Source organism: Quercus lobata, chromosome 6 (genome assembly GCF_001633185.2).
Source record: "Quercus lobata isolate SW786 chromosome 6, ValleyOak3.0 Primary Assembly, whole genome shotgun sequence".
NCBI classification, from domain to species: Eukaryota; Viridiplantae; Streptophyta; class Magnoliopsida; order Fagales; family Fagaceae; genus Quercus; species Quercus lobata.
The window spans coordinates 42704756-42732744 of NC_044909.1; the positions used below are offsets into that span (position 1 = coordinate 42704756).

The 27989-nt window shown below is 35.8% G+C and overlaps 1 protein-coding gene across 3 annotated transcripts; it reads left to right on the forward strand.

Annotated features, from left to right (window-relative positions):
• The first annotated feature begins 991 nt into the window (after window positions 1-991).
• Window positions 992-27987, forward strand: LOC115994156 (LOB domain-containing protein 36-like). Of its 3 annotated transcripts, none has more exons than XM_031118218.1 (3): window positions 992-1114; window positions 24976-25841; window positions 27544-27987. In XM_031118218.1, the coding sequence occupies exons 1-2, from the start codon at window positions 992-994 to the stop codon at window positions 25777-25779; spliced, it is 927 nt and encodes a 308-aa protein (XP_030974078.1). In that variant the 3' UTR covers window positions 25780-25841; window positions 27544-27987. The 3 variants fall into 3 exon arrangements, with proteins under 3 accessions (XP_030974078.1, XP_030974075.1, XP_030974076.1); XM_031118215.1 differs by lacking the exon at window positions 992-1114 and adding an exon at window positions 23513-23897 and having other exon boundaries at window positions 24849-25841; XM_031118216.1 differs by lacking the exon at window positions 992-1114 and adding an exon at window positions 23513-23881 and having other exon boundaries at window positions 24849-25841.
• Window positions 27988-27989: the final 2 nt, after the last annotated feature.

Sequence of the window (27989 nt, forward strand, 5' to 3'; positions counted from 1 at the left end):
TTTCGCAATTAAAATAAATAGAAAACAAAATCATATTATACAAAACCAATTGTTCTATTAGTAAAGCTATAGTGTGTCCAAAACAGCAGGCGAGTAAAAGTAAAAATCAAAAAAGGGTACTAGCATCAATCTTTGGGCGAATTTCCCCCATCTTGACATGAGAGAGGGAGTCTTTACATGAAAAAGAGAGAGAGAGGGACAAAAAAGGCTCTAACAATTCATGTAGGAGAAAATACACTCTGTTACGTGAACATATTTCTCTTTTTACACAGTTAGTGAGATTCACCAACTATGAATCTCATCAACTTGTGAGAGAAAAGAAGTGTATCCCCGTAATAAAGTATATTTCATCTTCCTTTAGAGCCACTATAAATTACTCCATAAATGTGTGTGAAATATGTTGGTCAACAACTAAGTGTTAAAAAGCAAAAAAAACAAAAGCAAAAACAATGAGTACAAACAGCAGCAAATGAAGACAAAAAAATAAAATAAATAAATAAGAGAGAAAAGATTAGTCACAAACCCCAATTTTTGGCTGCAAAAAAAAAAAAAAAAAAAAAAAAAAAAAAAAAAAGGTCGGCAACCTTTTTGCCGGGGCAGGATTTAAACGATTCGTTTCGGTTTTGTTGTTGTTGTCGTTTGTTACACCATGACTGTGAGGAACTTTGTTATTCTTTCTTCTTCTATCGTCTTTGACTCATCATGTCGGGTTGGGTTTGTTTTTATTATTATTTAGACTTTGATTATGAGACGCTTTTAATGTCCATTTTTAATCCGTAAATGAAGCTTCCCTCAACCCCTCTCTTCTCTTTTGTTTTTTCCATTTAAACAAAAACACACAAGCCCAGGCTCTCTCTCTAACCGTCGCTTTCTCTCTCTAGGTTACTAATATTATTCTGAAGAAGTCAATTTGTCCTTTTCTCTAACAATTATGAATACTAATAATTTTCTATCTTGTTGATTTTTTTTTTTTTTTTTTGCTTTCAGAGAAATGTCATCATCGAACTCTCCGTGCGCAGCATGCAAATTCTTTAGGCGAAAGTGCACGCAAGAATGCGTGTTCGCACCGTATTTCCCACCGGACCAGCCTCAAAAGTTTGCCAATGTCCACAAGGTTTCCACCTACTCGGTGATGAAAAATTTAGTATAAGGTTTCCACCTACTCGGTGATGAAAATCGGACCGGGAACAGGTTTCTGTCCTTAGAAAAATTTAGCGTAAGGCTTCCACCTGCTCAGCGATGACATTCAAGTCAGGAACAGGTTTCTGTCCTTAGTAGAATTTAGCGCAAGGTTTCCACCTACTCGGCGATGAAAATCGAGCTGGGAACAGGTTTCTGTCCTTAGAAGAATTTGATACGAAATTTCCCCTTGTGTGTCGACCGAAGCTTAATGAGTTAACAACGATAAAATCATAAGTGCAGATACACTTGATAAACATCGCTTTTGTATTAATTAACAATATGCACATATAATATTACATTTAACATGTACCCCCGTGTTCTGATACTTAATGGTAGAATTTCTTTAGATTGTGGGCATTCCAAGGCCGAGGAAGTAGTCTTTCATCCAAATCCTCCAAGTAATATGCCCCAGTGCCTGCAATGGCAGCGACTCTATATGGTCCCTCCCAAGTTGGTGTTAACTTCCCTGCATTGACGTCCCGTGTATTCCCCACTACCTTCTGAAGTACTAGATCTCCCGCTCCAAACTCCCTTTTCCTCACGTCCTTGTTGTATCTCCGAGCAAGTTTTTGTTGATATTCTGCCAACCATATAGTCGCTGATTCCCGGTGTTCTTCCAACATGTTCAACTGTTTCATCATTAACTTTGAATTCTCGACCAAACTGAATCTCGAAACTCGAGCATTGCACAAGTTCACTTCTGTCGGTATAACTACTTCTGCTCCATATGTTAGGAAGAACGGGGTTTCTCCTGTAGACCTTCTTGAGGTAGTTCGGTACGCCCATAGAACACTAGGTAACTCGTCTGCCCACCTGCCTTTGGTCCCTTCTAACCTCCTTTTCAACCCGTTCATAATGGCCTTGTCAGTGGTCTCAGCTTGGCTGTTGCTCAGTGGGTATAATGGGGTGGAATACTGATTTGTGATACCGAGGCTGTCACAAAACTCGTGAAAAGTTTTGCTATCAAATTGCAACCCGTTATCTGACACTAGGGACTCCGGTACCCCAACTCTTGTCACTATATTCCTTCATACAAACTTCTTCACATCTACGTCCTGAATGTTCGCCAACGCCTCTGCTTCTGCCCATTTGGTGAAGTAGTCCACGACAACTAGGACAAACCTCCGATTTCCTATCGCTCGAGAGAATGGACCAACAATATCTAGCCCCCATTGTGCAAAGGGGTAGGAGCTACTAATGGGATTCAAGTTCCCTGCCGCTTGGTGGATCATAAAGGCGTGCCTCTGACGTTGCTCACATTTCCACGCATATTCGTTAGCATCCTTCTGCATTTGCAGCCACCAAAATCCTTGGGTCATTGCCCGGTGAGCCAACGAACGCCCCCCCTACGTGGCTGCTGCACACCTATCATATACCTCAGCCAGTAGTTCCTCAACCTTGTTGAGGTGCAAGCATTGTAGGTAAGGCCCGCCAAAAGATCTTTAATATAGTTTACAATCGGTAGACAACCAATACCGAGCAACTGTTCGACGTACTTTTTCTGCTTTCTTCTCGTCATCCAGCAAATGGTCCTCGCTTAAGAAGTTGATAATCGAATCCATCCAACACGACTCAACCGTTGCCACCAGTGAGACATCTACTCCTGTACTGATACTTGGTTCTGCTACCAGCTCCACTTTTATTAATCGAGGTATTCCCTCGGTTGATGATGCCACCAATGTGGCCAAAGAGTCGGCATGCCGGTTCTGCCCCCTTGCCACCTGAACCACTTTGACGCTCAAAAAGCAGTCCATAGTTTGCTTCACCAGCCGTAAGTATTCCACCATCCAGGGATCCTTGGCCTCAAATCTCCCTTGTACCTGATTGACTACCAATTGAGAATCTGAATAGATCTCTACCTTCTTAGCACATAGGTCTGATAAAACTCTTAACCAAGCTAGCAAGGCCTCATACTCGACCTCATTGTTGGAGGCCTTAAAGCCCAACCTAAAGGAATGTTCCAACTTTATTCCTTCCAGGGTGATGACTATGATCCAAGCCCCAACTCCTAATGCGTTGGATGCACCGTCCACGGGATCACCTCTACAGGGTAGATCATCTCATTCTCCTCTCTCAGGGAAAACTCAGCAACAAAATCAGCTAGGACCTAGCCTTTCACTGAGCTCCTTGGCCTATACCTAATATCAAAAGAACCCAGCCGAGTCCCCCACTTTGCTATTCTTCTCGTGAAATCAGATCTTTTCAACAATGACTGCAGGGGGTATTCGGTCAACACGTAAACAGTGTGAGCTTGAAAGTGATGGGGTAACTTTCGTGTAGCATGCACTAGCGCTAGCACCAACTTCTCCAATGGTAAATATCTTGTCTAGGCATTAACTAGGGTTTTACTGATGTAGTAAATTGGTTGTTGTACTCCTTGGTCTCTCAGAAGCACAGCGCTTACGGCGTGCTCGAATACTGAGAGATATATGAATAAATCCTCCCTAAGCTCTGGGGTTGTCTACATCGGTACTCGCACAAGATATTCTTTCAGCTCCTGAAAGGCTCTCTCACACTCTTCATTCCACTAGAATCCCTTCCACTTCTTTAAAAGCTGGTAAATTGGTCGGCAGCGGTTGGCGAACTTGGAAATGAACCGATTAAGGGCAACCAACATGCTGGTCAGTACTTGAACTTCCTTTGGATTGCCCAGTGGTTTTATGCGTTCCATCGCTTGAATCTGGTCGGGGTTGACTTCTATTCCTCGGTTAGTGATCAAATACCCTAGGAACTTGCCAGCCTCCACTCTGAAAGCACACTTCTTGGCATTGAGTCGTAGTCTATGCCGTCAAAGTACTTCGAACACTTCTTTGAGGTCACCAACATGCTGCATTTTCTGCTTGCTTTTTACCACCATATCATCGATGTAGACCTCGACGGTGCACCCAATTTTATCTCTGAACATTTTGGTCATCATCCATTGATATATGGCACCAACATTCTTCAACCCAAATGGCATTATGGTATAATGGTAGTTAGCGTCGAGCGAGATAAACGCCGTCTTCTCCTAGTCCTCGGCAACCAAGGTGATTTGATGATAACCCTGAAAAGCATCAAGAAAGCCCATTCTCGGGTGCCCATATATGGCATCTACCAGCTGATCAATTTTTGGCATAGGAAACGGGTCCTTCGGACATGCTCGGTTAAGGTTGGTAAAGTCAACATAGACCCTCCATTTTCCATTCTTCTTTTATAGCTCCGGCTTCCTTCAGTTTCTTAATCTCTTGCCTGACGGCTTCAACATGCTCCTTAGCTAATCTCCTTGGCTTCTGCTTTTTTGGGAGGGTACAACGGATCCAATTTAAGCTTGTGAACTATAAACTCAGGGTCCACCCCGGGAACCTTATACAGGTTCCAAGCAAACACATCTATATTTAGTACAAGAAACAATAGCATCTCTACCCTCTCTTCCTCGATTACACTTGATCCTATCAGATAATTCCTATCCTCGCCCGATAATATCCTTACTTTCACTAAATCTTCGGCACTGCTAGCCCCTACCTCGACTTAGGGCTCCTGTAATTGCTACAAGAGGGTCTCCCCAGTCGACTCCTTTGGTTTAGCTCCCTGGTCAACCGCGGCTACCAAGCACTGCCTGGCCACTTGCTGATTACCTCTTACCATGGCAATGCCTTGCTCGGTGAGGAACTTGACCTTCACATGCAAGGTGGATGGTACCGCCCCCATTGCGTGAATCCATGGCCTTCCAAGAATCACTGTGTACGGAGAAAACGAGGTGATCACTATGAATGTTACCATCGTCTCCTTGCCCTCTATGTTCACAGGAAGCGAAATCTGCCCTTTTGGGATCACCATTCAGCCATCAAACCCCATCAAAGACGTATCATACTTGGATAGGTCTTCCTTTTTCAAACCAAGCCCCCTGTACAGGTCGGGATACATCACCTTGGCACCACTCCCTTGATCTATCAGTACCCTTTTTACTATGAAACCATTTATCCGGGCTGTAACTACCAAAGCATCGTCGTGCGGTTGAATCGTGCCTTCTAGATCTTCGTCGTTAAAAGCAATGAGTTCTTGAGTATACTTCAACTACTTCCCAGAGGGTTGCTCGCCTGTGCAACTCCCCCCAGGTGCTACGGCTAGCACCCCCCCTTCTTTTAGACCCCTGGGTGCCTCTTAAAGCTGCATGGATGACTTCTATCACTCCCAAGGGGGGTGGGAGAGGATTCCCTCGTGGCTGTGCACCCTGCCTGGATTCTTGATTCCTTGGATTGGTCACAAATTCCTTCAAGTACCCCGCCTTCACCAACTGCTCTAGATGATCCTTTAACACCCTACATTGCTCAGTAGTATGCCCCCTATCTCAATGGTAAGCACAATACAAGTTTTGGTTTCTCCCGGACGGGTCTCCTCCCATCTTGTTTGGCCACCAAAAATATAGTTCATTCTTGATTCGATCCACAATCCTATGCACCGGTTCCTTGAAGGCCACATTCACCTCTCCCATCTATGGCCCGACTCTTGAATCCTCAAATCCTTCTGGGGTCTAGGTTGGAAGCCGATATGCTGAGGATGATTTGTGACTGGGGCCTTACCCTTATTCTGTAACCGATCATCTTCCAACCGCTTATACCCTTCGATACGCCTCATTAACTGCCTCATATCCTTGGGGGACCTCCTTGTTAATGTTTCTCGCAGTCTGGAATCCTCAGGCAACCCTATCCGAAAAGTACTAGCCGCAATCTTCTCATTATCTCCGCCAATCTCGTTGTACAGTTTCTAGTATCGACTAGCGTAGCTGCGGAGGGTTTCCTCAGCCCCCATTTTCATTGAAAGCAATGCATCCACAGGCTGTGGAACTTAGCTGCAGGTCATGAATCGTACACCAAACTCTTGAATCAATTCGGAAAAACTATGAATCGAGCCTTTCCTTAGCCCATTAAACCATCTCACAGCAGTGGGGCCGAGGCTAGAGGGGAACACTTTACACATCAGTGCATCATTATGAGTGTGCAAAGACATCATTTGAATGTAATGGCTTACATGTTTTACCGAATCCATCTTCCCATCATAAGAATTAAACAACGGCTGTGTAAATCTACTTGGCATAGGTGCCCTCTCAATGTCCCTCGAGAATGGTGATCGGGCAACTCGGCATAATGCGTGGCTCATAGCGTCCATGGCCGCATTTCGAGGTCACCTCTCTTCTGGGGAAATCGAGTCTCGGTCTACATATTCTCGTGAGCGGTCTCGATGCTGATGAGGCCTGGATTGATGGGACCCTATTTCGTGGTGATTCCCAACACTATCCGACCTTTCCCTCCACTCCCCGTGGTCCCTTCTCTAACGCCTACCTCTCACTTGCAACTCCAAATCCTTGACCAACCTTCGTAGGTGCTCTAGTTCCTCGTTCCTTCACTCAAGCTCCTCATCCCTTCTGTCAAAACGGTTATGCCTCGAAGCATCGGACATTGTCTGGTACATTTGAAATGACCCTTCTCCGAGGCCAAACTGCCTTCCTCCTTATGCTCCCTATCTTCACGCCTTTTCTGCATTCTTTCCTGCCACGTGGATCCTCGTGAAGATCTCCCAAAGCCACTTTCAGCATAACTCCTTGGTTAACCATCAGACATTCTCCCATACACGTTTTGACGGAACCATAGCTACATAGGAGATTCCTATAGACGGCGCCAATTGTGCGTACCCAAAATATATGGCTATTGGGTTTAACTTCTACTTAGGCTCACAATCTATTTGTTTTGTGGGCTTTTGGGTTTCCTACTGTGGGTGGTTCCATGCTTGGCATACCCAAATATACTCCTATCTCCCTAAGTCTTTCTCTCTTCCTCACAGAGTCGCTCATTTGCTCTCTTTGAGTGTTCTACTCTTTTTCTTAGTATTCTTCCCCAAAATAGCCAACCCCCTCCTTCTCCCTTAATCCCCCTATTTATAACTCTAGATAAGTGGAGGTGTTATGATTACTTCCCTCTATTAGTGCAAATGAAGGTCCAATTCCATCATTTGTAAGTGGGTGTTTAGGTGGGTAAGGTGGTAGTGGCATTGGAACAGATTCCCACCTCCAAAAAGCCTTCTCGGCAGTGATACTTCCTAAGGCAATATTGGGAAGCTAGGTTATCATTCTGCTGGGTAACCATGCATCCAGTCAAGCTAAGCTTGACCGGGAGTGGTTTGCCTTTGACGTTCAAGGTTCAATGGTCCTGTTATATTTATTGGGCCCACGGTGAGTCTTAAGGGGGTGTCTGGATCAAGGTCTTGAGTCCAATGGGGATGGGGTCAGGTTTTGTATCTCTAGTTAAGGGCCCAAGGCCCAGTGACCTCGCGACCAACCCCCGTACAAATATATTTTTGGTCTCTTGTCTTTTAGATGAAGGAAAGTAATTTTAAAACCGATAACTTTTATCTCAAACGAAACACATTTGATTATATTTTCTTAAAAAAGAAAATTTGGATTTTTTATTAAAAAAAAAAAAAGACAAAAAAAAAGGGGACAAATAGGAGTACATTATAAGACTTTACTAGTTACTTGAATGGATTTTGTAAATGATGTATAATAAAAAAAATTATGTATGAGATAAGTAATGGTTTATATAGTCCAAGGTCAAAAAAAAAAAGAAGAAGAAGAAGAAGAAGAAGAAGAAGAAGAAGAAGAAGAAGAAGAAAGGATATAGACAAAATGAACGATGAAAAAGGCTTTCGTAAAAAGGATAGAGATTTATAACTCTAGCGAAGCCTAAGGGCCCAAATTATCAATGAACCAAATTTGAACAGTGTGTTCAATGCAGCTCAACAGGCCTAATAATAAAAATTATAAGCCCAGTTTGATTGCTTGAGTCTGTCATTAAACGTTGGTTGCCTGTTGGCATTAGCTCAAATAAAGTAATAAACAATCTCCAACCAGAGTGTTTATCCATTTTTCCATAAGAAGTTGTATGTCTTTTGAGTGTGTTCGTTTGTATCTCAACCAAGAGGACTTCGATCAAGAACAAATAATAATTTAAATCGAATACAAATATTTGGTGTTAACCATCAAACTCAAGGTGAAGGGTGAGAGCAGCTTTCACCCCAAAAGGGTGTTAGAACATTGGAGTTTCGGTAACAGAATAAGAGCACATATGAAAGTGTCCGGAATGTGACAAACTTCAATTGAAATCTTCTCTCTCACTAAAGGCCTTGTAGCTGAATTGGCACCAAAATGCTTGGGGGTCTAGGGGGGAAAGGGTTCGAACTGTGGGGTTAGCAGCATGTTGTAATTATCTCTCAAAAAAAAAAAATCTTCTCTCTCATTTTTTGCATTTCACTTTATTATGGTACACATGTTACATTTGTATTTTTTTTTTTTCATTTTAAACTTTGGTTATTTAATAAGGAAAGTTAAATAAATACATGATAAGTTGTGATTGGTAGAACAAAAATTTGCATTTGGAAACAAAAATTACTTTTGTTGAATCCAAATTCTTGAAATTCTCAAGTCAAGGTGTTCAAAAAAAAAAAAAAAAATTGGGTGGACAAAACAAGTTAGTATAAAAATAATTATGTGTATAAATATTTTTTTTGGTAAGTCTGGGATCTGCCCTTGAGAGGGGGGAGTGCGATTTGAACTATAGACATAAGATGCTACCAAAAAAAAAAAAAAAAAAACCATTCTCACTAGGTTATCATTGAAACCTCTTACATATCTGAAAGATGATTTGATTACTTTCAATTACACTTTTTCGATAAAAGAAGAGTGAGTTTATCCTACTAAAGATTAAAAACTGAAAATTGTTTTAATTTACACCACTTAAAAGGCATAAAGATTGGTTGACAAATTCAATGACAATGGTGCTATATAATTATGGATTTTGTTAACAAATGCCATAAAGACATTCGTTTAGGAAATACATTTTTAAAAAAAAAATTGTGGAAGAAAAAAAGCAACTAATTTTTTAATAGTTATATATATATATATATATATATATATATATTTCAATAAAAATGAAATAAAAAATTTGCTAAAATAGTTCATTAACAAATATCCTAAGAGCACCCATATAATTGTACATACAAATAAATTTTACAAACAGTTCTTAAATTTACACGACACATCCAATGAATGCAAAATAGGACAGCTAGACCGTTTATGAGACATGTCATTTGTGTAAAAGTTTAATAATATTCATTTGTAATAAGAAAAGCTAGTATCTAGAAATTTTTTCTATGGTAGTTATTAAGAAACTTAAATTATAAAAATTTTAATAAAAAGATAACTTTATATATTGACCAAAAAAAAAAAAAAAACATACACACACACACACAAATAAATAAAGTTTTATGATTTTCTTCTATGAATTTTTATATTTTGAAATCGTTGCATGATATATAATCTCATTATCAATGATGTAAGCTACATCTTTTTCAAAATTTAGTTCAATAAAAATTTTCTTGGATTTTTGTTTTCTTTTTGTTTGAAAAGATCTAATGTATTGTTAAAGACCCCAAAGTTAAATTTTATTGGACCTAGAAAAATTTAGGGTGGTCGCAATTTTTTTTAAGAGAAGACAAATCATAAAAACTATACATAACTTTTTTCCAGATTAAGGTGTTCTTGTCACCACCTGCCTTCAACGTGATTCAGTGAAGCCGCCCTGAGAAAAGCATGTTACATTTCAAAAGGCCATATATTCCATTTAAAAGTTTGGCTTCCCTACTATTTACAATGCATGCCTAACATCATGACCAAGAAGAAAAAATAGTCCCTTCTCAAAAAAGAAGAAGATAATTACAATATATTGCTAATTTTATAGTTCAAATTATTTTCCTTCTAAATTTTCAAGCACTTAATATATATATATATATATATATATATAGATACTAATTCAAATACAAGGCCTTAGTTTATTTGTGTTTTTAAGTAACTTGCTTATGTAGATGCACTAATATGATTAGTTTTAACTTTTAACAGTTAAATCATGGAAGCACGTGGAAGAAAGAAAAGAACATAGTCTTTTCGTTCCCGTCGAACCCACTTAGCTAATAGCCTAAAACTAAAATCACCATCCGCAAATCAAACAAAAATGCATAAATAATTGGGATTTGTCTGCTTCACAAGCTTTCTACCAACGGCCTTGCACGCTTGCTTTTTGTGGAGAAAAGCCAAGACCATTTCTAGGAATATCAAAATAAGTTGTTCGTACTCTTAGGTGCATGCCGGCACAAAAAGATAAAAATGACAAACAGTTTATTTTAGATTCCGTATGCATTTTGGTTTATAAATCTTGTGCTTTTAAAATAAACCGCTTTTGATAATTGCCTTATTTAACATCAAATTAAGACATCAATTGATTTTTTGGTGTAGGCAAAGAATTGAACCTTGGATATTTTATTCAACCATAAAAACTTTATTAGTTGAACTAACTAAAACTCACTTTAATTTTTTGTCCTTAGTAAAACATAAAAACAGTATCGTTCATGATTGTGACAAATGTTATAATAATAAAAAAACTGTGGCAAATTGTAACCTATGCAAATCTCAGTAACTATAACGGACTTGGGGCTTATAGATTTATCTTATGTTATAGTTCCACTAAAAAAACAAAAAGTCGAGCATCTCCAAGAAGCTCTCTAAATCCAAAATTTGGAGAGTAAACTCACAAAAACATGCTCTAGCAGTCTCTCTAATTCACTGTTCATTAGCAAAAATTTCGTTGCTAATGAACAGTAGCTCTCTTGGTTTGATGACCTACTGTTCATTAGCAAAAGAATTAATGGAGATAAAAAATTCAACACACCCATTAAAATATTCAATTTTTACTCAACAATCGCAACAGTTACAACTCAACCATTCCAAATCTTTTCTCTTTCAAACATCTCTAAACTCAATCACAATTAAAATACAAACTCAAATCACAATCTTAAAACTAATCAAATCAGAAAAAAAAATGAAAAAAAAAAAACAAAAAACAAAAACAAAAACAAAAAACAAAGCAAATTTAACCCATTTGAGCCACTATGGGGAGGAGGACGAGTGGTGGTGGAGAGTGTGGGGCCCAACAATTTTTGGCCAGCTCCATTTATTCGTTGGGGCCCAAAGGCCCAAGCCGAGGAAGGTTATGGCCCAGGCACAGTAATGCAAATACAAAATAGCGTTGGGGTACAGCCGATGATAATTTAGTCCTCGGCCAGTCCAAAGTCTCCTCGGAAGAAAGGGCAAAAATGGTATAGAAACGACTTGGGAAAAAATCTAAAATATCTATGCCAATAGAAAAGGGTATGCTGGAAAGTGTAATGACCGGGGAAAGCTGCCCTTACTGCCATTCAATACTCTGCACCTGACAGAGCCATACTCTCCAGCTTTTTCAACCACCCCCAACCACTCCGGGTATGGACTGATGGGACAAGTATCAGTCTTGGAATGTCAATTCTATACGTGGACGAAGGATAAAAAAACACAGGTTAGTATAAAAGAAAAGAAAAAGTAATTCATGGGGGAGGGTGGGAAAAATGGCTAAAAACTAGAACCTCCCAGCCCGCCTCCAGGAGAAAGACTCTTAGGGCGAAAATGACTGAACCATATATGAACACCACAAAAGACTCACCGCCTGGTGACTAAGGCCTAACCTTTCAAACCCACGCTCTACAAATGATATTGTTTGAGACTTTTTACGTACGAACCCAACACTGTTTTGGTTCGATACGAATCGTGTCCTTACAGAGAGCATGAGGGAAAAATAAAATAAAGAATAAGAAATTAAAATTAAGAAACGCTACCACAATATTTTGACAATAAATTTTAAAGGTAAATTGTTATTGGCTATTATTGGTGAGCAAAAAAATAATTTCAATGGTGACTATTGAGTTCAAATTAGAAACAGCAACAACTTATCACATATGATTTATTGTGAAAGTATTGTGCAAAATATTGTGAAGGTAGCATTTTTAGTTAATTTTTTTTTTTCAGAATAATTTCTAGTTAAAATTAGATGACCTATAACTCACTATATCATTACCACAAGTGTTTCACAAGATTTGTTAAAAAAATATCATTAGGAAAAATTTAAAAATATTACCATTGGGAGATTTTAAAAATATGATTGTTGAGTATTCGAAAAAATATAGTCATTAGAAATAAATGAAGGAAGATTGAAAAAAAAAAAAAAAGAAAGATTAAAAAAAGAATGAAGAAATAATATTTAAATGTGATATATAAAAGATAGAGAGTCTGTTAGAAAATGTATTTGAAAAATTAGATAGTTAAAAAGTAAAATGAACCGTTCACTCTCCAAACAGTACAAAATTTTGAAGAGTTTGCTGGAGATGCTATGCTATAGTTAATGGGAGACATGCATGATAGTGCCACTTCTTCCTTGATGGGATAAAAAAATTAATTAGATTACTCTATATGTTTCTTAAAAAAAAAAAAAAAATACTCTGTATGTGAAACATCTTAAACATATATATATATATATATATATATATTTTTTGCTAAACATGTTAAACATCTTTTATATGATAATTATAGAATAAAAAAAATTTAACCTCAATAGTAGTTTTATAATGGAGTATGACTTTGGGAGTTGTGACATGTAGTTAACCTTGACTAATATAATTTAGGATTTATAACCAACTTCAAAATTTTGTAACTAATATTTGGTTGTTGTTTTTATTAGAAATTTTTAATGCTCCCAAGACAAAGCAAGCACAATTATTTTGAACCTGTTATTTAATTTCTTTTATTTTATTTAGCCAAGACCATATAATTCTCAAGTTAGGGTGTTCAAAAAAAAAAAAATTTTGGGTGGACAAAACAAGTTCGTATAAAAATAATTATGTGTATAAATATTTTTTTTGGTAAGTTTGGGAGCCACCCTTGAGAGGGGGGAGTGCGATTTGAACTATAGACATAAGATGCTACCAAAAAAAAAAAAAAAACCATTCTCACTAGGTTATCATTGAAACCTCTTACATATCTGAAAGTTGATTATAAAGATGATTTGATTACTTTCAATTACACTTTTTCGATAAAAGAAGAGTGAGTTTATCCTACTAAAGATTAAAAACTGAAAATTGTTTTAATTTACGCCGCTTAAAAGGCATAAAGATTGGTTGACAAATTCAATGACAATAGCACCACATAATTATGAATTTTGTTAACGGATGCCATAAGGACATTCGTTTAAGAAATACTTTAAAAAAAAAATTGGAAAGAAAAAATGCAACTAATTTTTTTAATAGTTTAAAAAAAAAAAAAATGGAATCAAAACTTTCTTAAAATGATTTATTAACAAATACTCTAAGAGCACCTATATAATTATACATGCAAATAAATTTTACAAATAGTTCTTAAATTTACATGACACATCTAATGAATGCAAAATGGGACAGCTGGACTGTTTATGAGACATGTCATTTTGACATTTATGTAAAAGTTTAATAATATTCATTTGTAATAAGAAAAGCCAATAGTGTCTCTAGAAATTTTTTCTATGGTAGTTATTAAGAAACTTAATTTATACAAGATTTAATTAAAAAAAAATAACTTTATATATTGACAAACACACACACACACAAATACATAAAGTTTTACAATTTCCTTTTACGAGTTTTTATATTTGAAATCGTTGCATGATATATAGTGTCATTATCAATAATGTAAGCCGCATCTTTTTCAAATTTAGTTCAATAAAAATTTTCTTGGATTTTTTTTTCTTTTCATTTGAAAAGATCTAATGTATTATTAAATAGACCAAAGTTAAATTTTATTGGACCTAGAAAAATTTAGGGCGGTCGCAATTTTTTTTAAAAGTAGACAAATCATAAAACTTATACATAATTTTTTTTCCTAGGTTAAGGTGTTCCCATGATCGCCTGCCGTCAACATGATTCTAAGAAGCCACCCCAAGAAAAGCATGTTACATTTGAAAAGGCCATAAATTCTGTTTAAAAGTTTGGCTTCCCTACTTTTTACAATGCATGCCTAACATCATGACAAAGAAGAAAAAATAATAGGAAATTAACCTTTGTTCTCTTTTGGTTTATTTGTGTTTTTCTTTTAAAAAATAATTACATTATGCTGCTAATCTCACAATTCGAACTCTTTCTCTCTTAGACCCTCAAACACTTAGTATATTGAGAGATGTCACTTTAGTTACAAGGCCCTTGACTTATTTATTTGTATTTTTAAGTAACTTGTTTATATAGATACACTAATATAGTAAGTTTTAACAGTTAAAGGGGTGTTTGGTAGACTTGTTTAAACATATGTTTTTAGTTTTTAAACAATATTACACGTATTTTCGCACACTTTTTTACCTACACGTATTTCTTAAAAAACTAAAATCTGTTGTTTAAACACACGTACCAAACGGACCCTAAACCATCAAAGCATGTGAAAAAAAGAAACGAACACAAACTTTTCGGCACTATCAAATCCACTTAGCTAAAAGCCTAAAACTAAAATCACTATCCGCAAAATTATATAAATATATAAATATATATATATATATATATATATAAAAGCGTAAATAATTGGGATTTGTGGCTATCAGGAAAGCCAATTTGTCTGCTTCACAAGTTTTCTACCAATGGCCTTAAACGCTTGCTTTTTGTGGAGAAAAGCCAAGACCATTTGTAGAAATATCAAAATAAGTTGTTCGTACTCATGAATCCAAGAGAATGATTTTGCAAAGTAGGCTTGGAGCGGTTTTTGCAAAATCCATGAGCATATGAGCTGGACCACATGCAAGCTGCAAGCCCAAGAAATAATGGCCCAATATCTATTGTATGATCTTTAATTTCGGCCTAATTATCTCAAACCATGAATAAGCATTTGACCTCATTTAGTGTTTAAATTGTTAATTGACTAAATCCCTCAAATGTAGTAGGTTTTTATGGGGACATTTCTTCCAAGTTCAAATATAGCATAACAAAGCTGGTTTAGCAATCTAGATTACCCTGATTTGGCATTAAACCAGATTGCTACAATGTTCAATATTGAAAACCTCTCTAATGCTTTGACCAAATTAAACCAAAGCATTAAATAACAACCAATCTAACCCTAGTACCCTACCAATCATATTTATTTTTCTCACACACTTATTATTAAAAACAACATATTTAGAGGGGCGTTTGTGTGTGTGGCAGCACAAATAGAGCTGCCTTTCTCTCCTTCACATGAACCTGCTATATCAATAAAGCCTAAAAGACCGTCTATGTGACATGGCGTAGGAGCCAAATCTGCCCAAACAAAAGTACATTTTTCTTTTTCGGTCGTATATATAAGACTTTTCATGATACAATGTATAGATCATTTTACTTTACTGATTGAAACTAATTAGTACGTCTTGCCTCGATGGGACGAGTTCTCACCTTGGTTTGTGTGTAATGATAACTGTTTGATGTAATTTAATTAGATCATCCAATATATTGAACATTTCTTAAAATGATGAATAATTGAATAACAAATTTAAACTCTACAATAATTTTTACTAGAAGTTTTTTTTTTTGTTTTTTTTTTTTTTCATATATGTAAGATTATTTATCGTAAATCTAAAATATAAGTAAAAATACATGGTTGTTTGACCAATTTAAATCAATAAATAATTTAATTTAATTATTATACTAGTTTCTCCCTACCCAAGTTTATATTACCCAAAGAGCGGATATGCATTTTTATTAATGTTGTGTATTTGTTGCTGCTTCTGCATACTGAAGTTTTATAAGTACCACTGATTGAATGCTCCCTAAAAACATTAGGAAAGCAATAAACAATTATGGATTCATGGTTTCTCTTTGAATTAACTTGGGCATAGGCCGCGTAGCAGTTAATAATATGGCTGAGATATGGGCAGTGAGATAGGGGCATATGTTATCATGGGATATGGGGTTTAAATTTATCTCACTAGAACCTAATTATATTACTGTTATCAATTGGCTAATCACTGATAATGTCTTACCATTTACCAACTGGATGTTGTTCTCTTAATTTCTGATTGCAAGAACCTCTTATTAGTCATCCATCTATTTTATATATATTGTAAAGCTAACAAATGTGCAAATGAACTAGCGAAAAGGGGTCTACTACAACAGGGATTTTTGCAAGTTTATGACTTATGCCCAAATTTTGTTTGTCCAACTTTTGTTCGGGATATGAAGCAACTTGGGAGCTGGGACTAGTAAATTGTGTTCTTGGAGGCCTATACGTCTTTTGTTGCATGGGGGAGGTTTGGGTCCACTGCTTTTAGTGTACTAGACCTGGTCGAATGATGACACATGTCCAAAAATAGATATGTGTCACAATTCTAACAGGTTCAGTATCACTGAACACTAGACCTAATCCAGATCCTTGTTGCATAAACTCTCTATTAGCCAAATAATACTCCCCTTTTTTATCCAAAAAAAGAAACAATTATGGCAACATAACTTCCTGTGTTTATCTTCAAATTAAACGATTGGAACATGATCCATGTGTCTCGAATTTCAAATTTGTTTCAAGTTTCAACTACAAGACAGCTTTAACTCCTTCTTTTCTTCTTTCTGGGTGAATATGAGAAACCACAGAAAAGGGAAATCGCAGAAAAGTTCCCCCCACAGCCACAGAATCACTCTGTCAGAATGAGAAGTGGAGGATGATGGAAAAAGGCCGTGACTTATGTCTTATGAGAAACATGAACTCATCAAAAAAAAGAAAAAAAAAGAAAAGAGAAACGTGAACCATGGTTATTGCTGCTGACGATGAATGTGATGACATCAAAATATTCTTCTTTTTTATTTTTTATTTTTGATTTGAATAATGCTATGACCGTAACAAATCACACAACTTGCCTATATAGTGAGTTGTGACTTGTGAGAGGTAGAGAAAAATTGTGAATCCATAACATCACCACTTACAACTTGCTACACAGGAAAATTGTGATAAAAATTATATGATTCGTGTGGTCTTAGCATTAGAGCACTAGCATCTAAGGATGCCAAAAAAAAAAAAAAATTTGCACCCTCAAACACTATTTTATCTATTTTACTAACTCATTTTACAATTCCTCTTACATCTTAATTTTTACTTTTACATATAATCCAATAAAATAATATAAACTACTTAATTAAATAATCAAAAGTATTCTTCTCTCTCTCCTTCCTCTCACTATCTTTTTCTCTTCACACACAACCACAAGATTAAATATTATTTTTTCTTTACAACCTATAATAGTAAGATTATATAAACTCAGATAAAGTGAATTTTTACTGTCTTTAGTGGTAAAATAACAATTAGAGAGCGTTTACACCCAATACTAGTGCTTTTGTAATTTCGATTTTGGTAACAGATGGCATCTGAATATTAATCTAATAAAAATAAAAAATAAAAAGTTTGGTACTTAATGTCAAATCCATGCACGTGATGATTTTTCCAGCAGCCCCCATGAAAATGTCAACAGCGAAAAGAGGAATGGAAAAAACAGGAGGGTCACCTAAAATATGAATAATATGTACAAAAAAGGATGACTCAAAATGGTTGACAAGCTTGCAGTGGTTCCTGGCCATTTATACAATGTCATCAGCCTTGTATAATATAGTATATTCAGGTGATCTATAGAGGACCCTGACAAGAGTTTTTTTTTTTTTTCTTTATTGAATGGTGAAATCAATTTTTGTAAACCTCAGTCAATGGTAGAATTTAATGGGCTATATATGCTTCTTACCTGAAAAAATTAAGGGCTAGATCACCTGCCGTATTTGTAATTAATAGGGGTACCTAATTTTTTGATTCCGCAAATTTTAAGAATACGAAATCTTTTACATCAATTGAGGTGACCTATTATATAAATCACACTAATAAAAAATTGTGTCCATAAGAGTATTCCGAGGACAATAAAAAATGGGTAAAATTTACATAATTTTACCTAAGAATGGTTTTTATGAGTTTGTGTATAATTGTACGTATTAATTTAAAAGTTTTTATTTTTGGTTGAATGAAAAAGTGGTTTTTGGTATGTGTTCATCGACTCTATGACACGTAACTATATAAAATTACATTGATACTATTAATTTTGTATCTAGTTTTTTTACTTTTTTTTTTTATATATATATTTCGATGATGAATAAAGAGAGAAGATGATGGTTATTGTATGTGAAGAAAGAGAAATAATTTCAAAAAATTTAAAATAAAAATTGATATTTTAATGGAATATAGTGTAAAATAGTTAGTGTATATATATATATATATATATAAAAAGATTCTTATATTCAAATAGTCAAATATTTTTATACAAGTTGATGTGAATGCTCTAATGAATTTATATGAAAATAATAATTAGATTACAACTTACTAGTATTTCAAATTTTCAAGAGCTGTAAAAAACGTTTGTGAATAATTTTATATCAACTTATCATTTTTGTTTCTCCCAAGTCTCGACCCCCCTCCTCCCCCCAAAAAAAGAAGAGTGGACCATGAATTCATAACAAACATTCCGTCTGCATTAGCGTGAAAGCATGGACAACTTGGGGTGAGATTTGATCATTGATTTCACGTAACTTAAATGGATCTTTTGTCATCAAGATCATGGTGATTATTTGAAAATGAAAGTTTGAATTAAAAATTACAAATAGAAAAGTACATATATAATTTTCGTACAAATTTTCTGTTGTAAATGCGAATGCTTACGTATTAGAAGATAGAAACAGATTCGCACCTTCCTGATATATATTATTTTAAATCCATGCAAATTCTGAAAATATCCAATTTTATCGATTACCAAGTTGATAAATTCAAAGACTTCATATATAGCATGTATAATACTAATTTATTATAATTAGCTCCCTTCTAGAGTGTTCAATTTTTCATTGACAGATGCGTGCACTATTTTCGCAAGACAAACAACAAATTATAAAACCAAGATCATACTCTATTAAAATAAATAAAAAACAAAATCATATTATACAAAACCAATTGTTCTATTAGTAAAGCTATAGTGTGTCCTAAACAGCAGGGGAGTAAAACTAAAAATCGGAAAAGGGTACTAGCATTAATCTTCAGGCGAATTTCCCCCATCTTTACATGAAAGAGAGAGAGGGACAAAAAATGCTCTAATAATTCCTTTAAGAGAAAATACACCATGTTACGTGTGCATGTTTCTCATCTTTCACAATTGGTGGGATTCACCAACTATGAATCTCATTAGCTTGTGAGAGAAACGAAGCATACACCCATAATAGAGTATACTTCCTCTTTCTTTAGAGCCGCTATAAATTACTCCATAAATGTGTGTGAAACATGTTGGTCAACAACAAAGTGTTAAAAAGCAAAGAAAACAAAAGCAAAAACAATGGGTGGGATTCACCAGCTATGAATCTCATTAGCTTGTAAGGGAAAAGAAGCATACACCCGTAATAAATTTTACTTCCTCTTCCTTTAGAGCCATGATAAATTACTTCATAAATGTGTGTGAACAGGTTGGTCAACAACTAAGTGTTAAAAAGCAAAGAAAACAAAAGCCAAAACAATGAGTGGGATTCACTAGCTATGAATCTCGTCAACTTGTGAGAGAAAAGAAGCATACACCCGTAATAAAGTATATTTTTTCTTCCTTCATAGCCATGATAAATTACTCCATAAATGTGTGTAAAATAGGTTGGTCAACAACTAAGTATCTGTTTGGATTAACGTCTGGATTCACGTTTGCGTTTTGCTTCCGTGCGTCTTCTCTAATTTTTATTTTTTTAAGTCGCAACTTTTGACTATTCTCCCGTGCATTATTTACGAGTTCCACAAACTTCACTTTTCAGTCATTTTTTCATTAAAATGGGTTCACATATTTACAAATTATTTTGTTATAGTATTTTCAGTTTTCAACAAAAATAAGTTGTATCCGAACGAAACTAACTGTTAAAAAGCAAAGAAAACAAAAGCAAAAATAATGAGTACAAACAGCAGCAAATGAAGACAAAAAAAACAAAAAAGGAGAAAAGATTAGTCACAAACCCCACTTTTTGGCTGCAAAAAAAAAAAAAATGTCCTCTGAGGTTCAGCATGCAGGGTATACATTAAATGGAATGAAACGCATTGCACGCAATTGCCCACCAACACACTGGCCCATCTCTCTCTGTCTGGGCTCAGTCAGTACTACTCACTCACTCAGACTCAGACTCGGACTCAGTGGCACCACCACCACCACCAATACCACCACCACTCTCCCTCCTTTCTGGGTCCCACTTACCCATATTTTTCTCCCATTACTTTCTTTCTTATTCGCTTCCTCTCCTCCCTTTCCACCTCCTTACTCTCGAGTCCCGTTAAAGGCAGGAAAGGAATCTCCCATCCCACACTCCCACTGGTATGTAGTGTAGTGTACTATGTACTCCCTCGCCATACACGTGTTGTTTCTTTGATACGTGGTGAAGCCCACTAGGCACGTACACAAGATATTATCCGAACAAACTCTTTTATCGTCCTCTATTACTGTAACCACAAACATGAATTGATTATCAATATAATGTAATATGGTTCCGTTTCAGTTAAACCTTATTAACTTTTATAAAAGTTAAAAAGTTCTTTACTTAACTAGCTTTAAAACCTTATTAACAAAACCTTTTTACATTTGGGAGAATGGGACAAAGACCTTTCTAGTAAGAACATTATTTTTTTTTTTTGGTAGAATAGTAAAACCTTTTTGTATGTGGGACAAGATGGATTATATACATAGCTGCAAGTAATGACAAACCTTAACACCACTCAAAAACCAACACGTGGTGCTCTTCCTTGAGAAAGTGCAATACTCATGCCATGTCAACTTTTTGAGTCGGTGGAATTAAAATATATAAAATACTAACTTATAATAAAGATAGTATTAAAAAAATAATGATGACCAATATGTGTTGAAATGTCAATAACTTAACACAAAATGTAATCACTCATTTGCATCCTCTCACAACGAAAGGAACAAATGTTTAAGATTTGAGAATTCTACGGTCAAATGTCTCTCTAAAAACTCTGGAAAATTCCTTGACTATTGACATGTAAAGTTTGTAAAAAGTATTATTATTAGGTGTAAAACTAAAAAGTCTCGGAAATATAAACATATCTTAAACGAATACCTAGTAACTAGTAAGTTAAAATAAATAAATAAAATATATTTAGTAAATGCAAATAAATATTTGACTAGTAATAAAAAAAAAAAGTTACTAATGTATGTTCTAAAGACACACATTAACCGGACCAAAAAAAAAATACAATTAAATATTGTGAAAGCAATGAATAACATGGAAAAAGGCCTGGGAGCATGAAAGTTGAACCATTGGACAGTTTTAGAGCGCAGTGATTAGCCGGTAGCGGGTCACAGAGCTGACGGCTGAAAGCGTGAGCACCCACCAGTCCTTTCAGGCAATTTTACGCTTAAGGTTTTGTCACTTCGAAATGAATAATTATATAAACAAATCGGTCAATCAGAAGTGACTGGTCTCGCAGGTGTTGCTTCAAAGAGGACGGTGATAATTTGTGGGTTTTCGTACGGAGGCTGACCGGAGATAGCAGGTCACACAACTCACATACTTGTTTAAAATCTCGTAACTCGTGCTCGTTGCTGATGATGCAAAGGGAGGTTAAAGAAGAAGCATTAAATGACCGAATCGAGAAACGATGTGCTGAGCGTGTGTGAGTTTACGAAAATACCCTTATCCAGCAACTTGATTGATAAGAGAGAGAAAAAGATGCGTCAAATACAATTTTGTCAATTTCAAGTGGGTACAGTGAGAATGCCAGGATCGTAACACTTGATTAGCGCGGATTGTGCATGGAACGATGTGTGAAGTGTGTGTACATAGTCATAGGGGATGAATGCCATTAACCATTGTAGCCGTAGGTTTGCTGCACAAGTACCTAATCACCCTTTAACATTACCAGATTTGTAAAATAAAATTTTAAATACCAAAGACATAAAAATAGAAGTGCAAAAAAAACGTGTTGATGGTTTTTACATAAAAGAGCTTAAGCCATGGCCCATCGCCTAAGGGGCGCCCTTACTAAATAGACCTCACCCTATTTGAAAGGGAAACTTTGAATTCCAAAGTCAATATTAAATTACTTTGAATGTGTATTTCTGCAAAGCATGTGCTTTCTAGGACATCCGTTGAAATTGAAATGATATATAACATGGCATAAAAAAAAAAAAAAGATTCACATTTTAAAATTAATTCAATGAACAACTATTAAATTTGTTTTTAAGTAAAATAATGAAAAATTTCACAAATTATTGTTTTTATTAAGATGCATATTATTGTTATTAAACAATAATTACAATAACTTTATCTAGTTCTCTCATCATGACAATGAATCTTACATGATTTATAATGACAAATGTAACTTTTGACTGATTTCAATTAAAGCATTTATCGTTATCCATATGACGTTAATTCAATCACACAATGAAATGATTGCAACAATTATATTTGTTAGTTATGATTGCTAGACCATTAATTTTTGACAACTCACTTTAAATTTAGATCCGATTTAATAAGTACAATTAAATAAGTTATATATAAAAGATATTGAAAATACGATACTTTGATAGAAAAAGGTATCCAGAATAGCATGATTTTGAATATCGGTTCATTAGTAAAAAAACCCTTCCCCACTTTTGAATTGCCAAAATAAGAACTTTATGTGAGTTAATTATTAGCCAAGTATTCTTCTTATGGCTAGATCCAATCGTCTGGTCTCCGTAGAAAAAACCCTCCCCTACTTTTGAATTGCTGAAACAAGAACTTTATGTGAGTTAATTATTAACCATGCATTCTTCTTAGAGCTAGATCCAATCTTCTGGCCCTGCATAAAGGAAAATAACTTCAATTTCTTCTTTTCATAAAGGAAGAATTAGGAAAATCCTAATGATTGCGGCTTAAAAGCTATACCAAAAACTGGCCCACTTGGCTGGAACAAACAAGCACTTTAATCTCATTTGCATTGCTTGTGGTCCATTACCAGAACAATCTCATGCTTGATTTTAATGTGCTTCAAAATATTACTTAAATGACAAGAAAAGAAATTTAGAGAATCGAGGGTAGTTGGGTAATTTGGACCTCTGGTGAAGTGACGGTCAAAAAGGAGGGTAAGTTTGGCATTATGTGCAGACAGTACAGGGACAAATAGGTAACTCAGAGCCGCATTCAATTCTTGCTCAGAATAAGAGGTCCTTTATAAGGTTAAGTTTGTGTGTGTGCACAACACATACCAAAGTTTCTAACATTTTATAAAAAAAATTTATTTTAAAAATCATAGTTTTTGATCGGACGGCCAGCACGACCTTCACATAATCCAACGATACGTAAAAGAAGTGATATAAAATTGAGGGTTGAAGCCATTTTTATCATTTCTCATCCTTTTTCCCTATCATCACTTCTGTAATTTCTTTTCTTTTTTTACTCTCTCTCTCTCTCTCTCCTTTTCGAAAATTTACACATTTTATTTTTCCGAGTCTTCTTCTATTGGGATCGTGAAACTTGAAGATCGGATCAAGAGCTCTCTCGCACTTGAACCCTAGACTGTAGAGTCTTCTCTCTCTCTCTCCGGTCTCCATTTCCAAAATAGTTCCTTTCCATCTCTTCCTTCCCACAAACGTCGACGTTTCGGTTCGTGGAGTCTTATGTTTTATCACAGCTGTGGCATGGACTTGCTAGGAACCGAGAGAGAGGGGGAAAGAACGAAAGGTCCATCACTTTGATCGGACAGAGTTTAAGGAAAAATCAATATAAGGTAAATACAATCCGAGGTGAGATTCTGGTATTTTCTATGTTTGTTTTTACACGCTTTGGTTTTTTAAGGAATCCGAGATAAGATATGCTAAACCAAATCAAAAAATATACTATTACTGTTTGGATATGGGGATAACAAGGACTCTTTGCTTAAGAGTTTAAAGATTTTTTGTGATTTGGTTTTTGAAATTTGATTTTTTTTTTTCAAAACGGATCTAGAAATATCTTAATACCCCACAAATTTCCTTACATTTTGAGACGGTGTAGTTTTTTTTTTTTTTTTTAGCGGAGAGAGAGAGAAAGCGATGAGAGCTTGTTCATAACGCGATTTCTATAGGGATTTACGAATACATTTCTGGTAATTTACACAGATTAGTTCTCGTTTCATTGTTTTCTGTTCCACTGTCGCTCTCTCTTCTCTTTTTAGTGGTGTAGTTTGGAAGTTGACAAGTATCGGCAACCTTTTTGCCGGGTCAGGATTTAAACGATTCGTTTCGTATCTTCTTTGTTTTTTTTGGTTGTTCTTACACCATGACTATGAGGAGATTTGTTATTCTTTCTTCTTCTTCTCCCTTTTTGCTTTTACTGCAAGACACTGTTCGAAATATCTGTATCGTCTTTGACTCACCATGTCGGGTTGGATTTGTTTTTTTATTTATATTTAGGCTTTGATTATGAGATGCTTTTAATGACCATTTTTAATCCGTACATGAAGCTTCCCTGAACCCCCTCTCTTCTCTTTTGTTTTTTCCATTTATCTCCGTGATCCCTCATTTCAATGGCTTCCTCTTTATTATTAAATTTAAACAAAAACACACAGACCCAGGCTTTCTCTCTCTAACCATCGCTTTCTCTCTCTAGGTTACTAATATTATTCTGAAGAAGTCAATTTGTCCTTTCCTCTAACAAATATGAATACTAATAATTTTCTATTTTGTTGATTTTTTTTTTTTTTTTTTTGCTTTCAGAGAAATGTCATCATCGAACTCTCCGTGCGCAGCATGCAAATTCTTGAGACGAAAGTGCACGCAAGAATGCGTGTTCGCACCGTATTTCCCACCGGACCAGCCTCAAAAGTTTGCCAATGTCCACAAGGTCTTCGGAGCGAGCAACGTGGCCAAGCTTCTCAACGAACTCAATGCTGCCCAGCGAGAAGACGCGGTGAACTCGTTGGCCTACGAGGCAGAGGCTCGCTTGCGAGACCCGGTGTATGGCTGTGTGGGTCTAATTTCCATTCTTCAACACAGGCTGAAGCAAGTCCAGACTGATCTCTACAATGCCAAGAAAGAACTTGCCACATACATTGGACCTCAGGCCATGCTACCTATTCTCCAACCTCCCGGCTTTATCCCACAGCAACATCACCCGGGCAATCCTTCCTCTTCCGGCATGGCCTTACCTTACAACATGTCGCCGGCGATGATGGGGATTCCCACCGGTGGTGCTACACATAGCGGCCAAATGATGATTCGCGAGACCCAACAGCAACAGCAACAGCACCACCAGCATCAGATTTTCGAGGCGCAACAATTGGCCGCGGCGGTAGCTGCCAGAGAGCAACATGAGATTTACCGGAATTACGAGCAGCAGCAACAACCAGAGCTTGTGAGGTTCAATAGCGGGTTCGACCCGGCCGGTGCAGGTTCGGTCACTGCGAGTGGGTACAATCAGATGAACGCTGCGGCCATGTCACCTTCTTTGGCTCTGGGAACCTATGAAACCCCTTATCAGATTCAAACACAGCAAGGAGCGGAACATCACCACCCTCACCATCAGCTTCAGGCACAGCTCTTGCTTCAACCACAACAGACACAAGCACAGCAACAAGGGCAGCAAACCCAGCCGCAGCAACCTAAGTCAGAAAGCGAGGAGGGTAGGAGTGTTGGTCCGTCTTGTTGATGCTTCTTTTTTGTAGCACCCTAACCTTCCCGCTTTTTCATCCAACCAATTTTCATTCTAAGGTATGTATTTTCTTTCTTTCTTTTCTTTTTGATTTTTCTCTCTCCTTTTAATTGAATATTCTTATGCCTGAGTAAATGAGGTTTTCTGAGTAGCATATGCTGTGCATTTATGAATAGATTTGATCCTTTATGTGTAATATAGCTTGGTTTTTTCATAAATGGGGCAAAGCTTGTTTGGTGGCAGTGAAAAGCCCAAAATACTCTTTATTGCATAGAGCAGAAGGGTTGGTTAAAGGAATTATTGTCGTTTCGCTACCAGGGATGTCCCCTCATCAATGATCAGTAGCTCCCATCTAAAGTTACTGGCTATCCTATCAGCCTCAAATTTTGTTTCCTCACTCTTTTTTCCCCCGATTTTTGTTTTTTTTGTTGGGAGTGTTTGAGCATCTTTATTTCAGTTTTACTGATAATCTTGTTGCCCTCATCTGTTGCTAACAAAAGAAATGAGGTGCCGTGTGATGTGATGTTTTTCTTTGTGTTAACATAGGTACATTAGTGGCGTGTCTTAAATTGATTTTTCCTATCTTTTGTATCAACCATGGGACAAAGAATAAGGTAGCTACAAATACAATTCATGATATTGACTAATATATATGATAAGTTTTGTGCACCCACGTGTCGTATGAAAAAAAAGTACCCTTATTGTATTATTCTGCACCCACCTAATAATGCCCAATTAAGTTTCATATATCATTTAACTTACCTCACACTCTTCTAGAAGTTATCACGTCTTTTAAGTAGAGTCAGTAGTGTACTTTTGTGTTAAAACTTCTTTCCTTCTTCTTTATATGTATTTGTTTCTCAAAAAAAAAAAAAAAAAAAAAAAAACTTTATATACTATTATTAGTGGTTGAGCATATTTAACATTAAGATGATGTATGGTACAACAGATATATGTAATTACCCTCTCACATAAAGATTGGTGTCATGCTTATAAATCTGTCTCTATGTAAGAAGACAATTATATTTACCATATCATTTCTCATTAGTACGAGCTAGGTTCCGAGTTTGAATTTTTGGGGTGATAGCATCACAATAATTGACTTTAAAGACTATTTATTATCTCCTACTATTTATTGCATCTATGACTCAATTCCGTTTAGACTTTATAAGACATTGATTCCTTAATAAATAGATTTTTTTTTTTTTTTTTTTAATTCAGAAAAGATAACTTCATATCATCTTTAATGGAAAATGATATTTCAATGTGGATGGTTAGATACAAACTCTAGTCTCGTTTATATGGGTTGCCTTTTGGTCAATTAAATCATATAATTTTTTAGTTGCTCAGAGAAATGTGCACGGTTTGTTATTTTATAAATTTTATTTGTGCCAGTAGTTCACTCTATTGTGAATTGTAGAAATCAATACACCTTAGGCTTTTCCACCTGCAACATTTTGGGATCTGGTCATTGATTTAAGGACATTTTGGCGTACGACTAGCCCTATTTCTTGTGAGATGATATATAGAAACTAAGAAATTTTGTGACCTGATAGTAAAGTATATTGGATGACTTTACTTATGTTTTTTACACTAGTTTATTGCCCTACCGTATGTTTTTCTAAAAACCATTTTACTACATGAATTTAGTTTTGTTTGAACTTTTAATTTTTTTGATTTTTAGATATATTGAAAATTTGATGCTTGTATAAACATTTTCTAATACTTTTTTCACTTCTATTTTTCTCCCTTTCTGTGCAGCTCGTATCTGCCGCATACAAGAAAAAAGAGGTTAACATCTGGGGATCCTAAGGCTGCAATTTTTTTTGGGTTCGAAGAAGACTTTCTTGGGGATACATTTAAAAATGTATATCCTGCATTAATCATTGAGTGCAGTCTTTTTTATTTTGATCGGGTTAGCGATGGTTCATCCTTATAAACATGTAAATCAGAATCTGGAAAGCATTTTAAAACCCTTTGCTACTCTTCAGTTTTTTTGCATTTTCCAACTTACATTGTTACTACAATTACAAAAAACAATTTTTTCATAGCTGTAGTAGTAGTAGTAGTAGTTGTAGATTTGTGTCTTTCGTAATTCGTATTATGTTGATGCAGAATGATAATACATTTTGGTGCACAAGACTTTCGTGTTGTATGGATAGTGATATCTCTATAAAGAATGCATGGTCCTACTTCAAAAAGATTTT

What these genes read in the sequence shown, in the direction of transcription:
- LOC115994156 (XM_031118218.1), top strand. Translation starts at nt 992, where the DNA reads ATGTCATCATCGAACTCTCCGTGCGCAGCATGCAAATTCTTTAGGCGA. An exon ending in AGTTTGCCAATGTCCACAAG is followed by an intron (nt 1,115 to 24,975) that starts GTTTCCACCTAC and finishes AATGTCCACAAG; the next exon opens with GTCTTCGGAGCGAGCAACGT.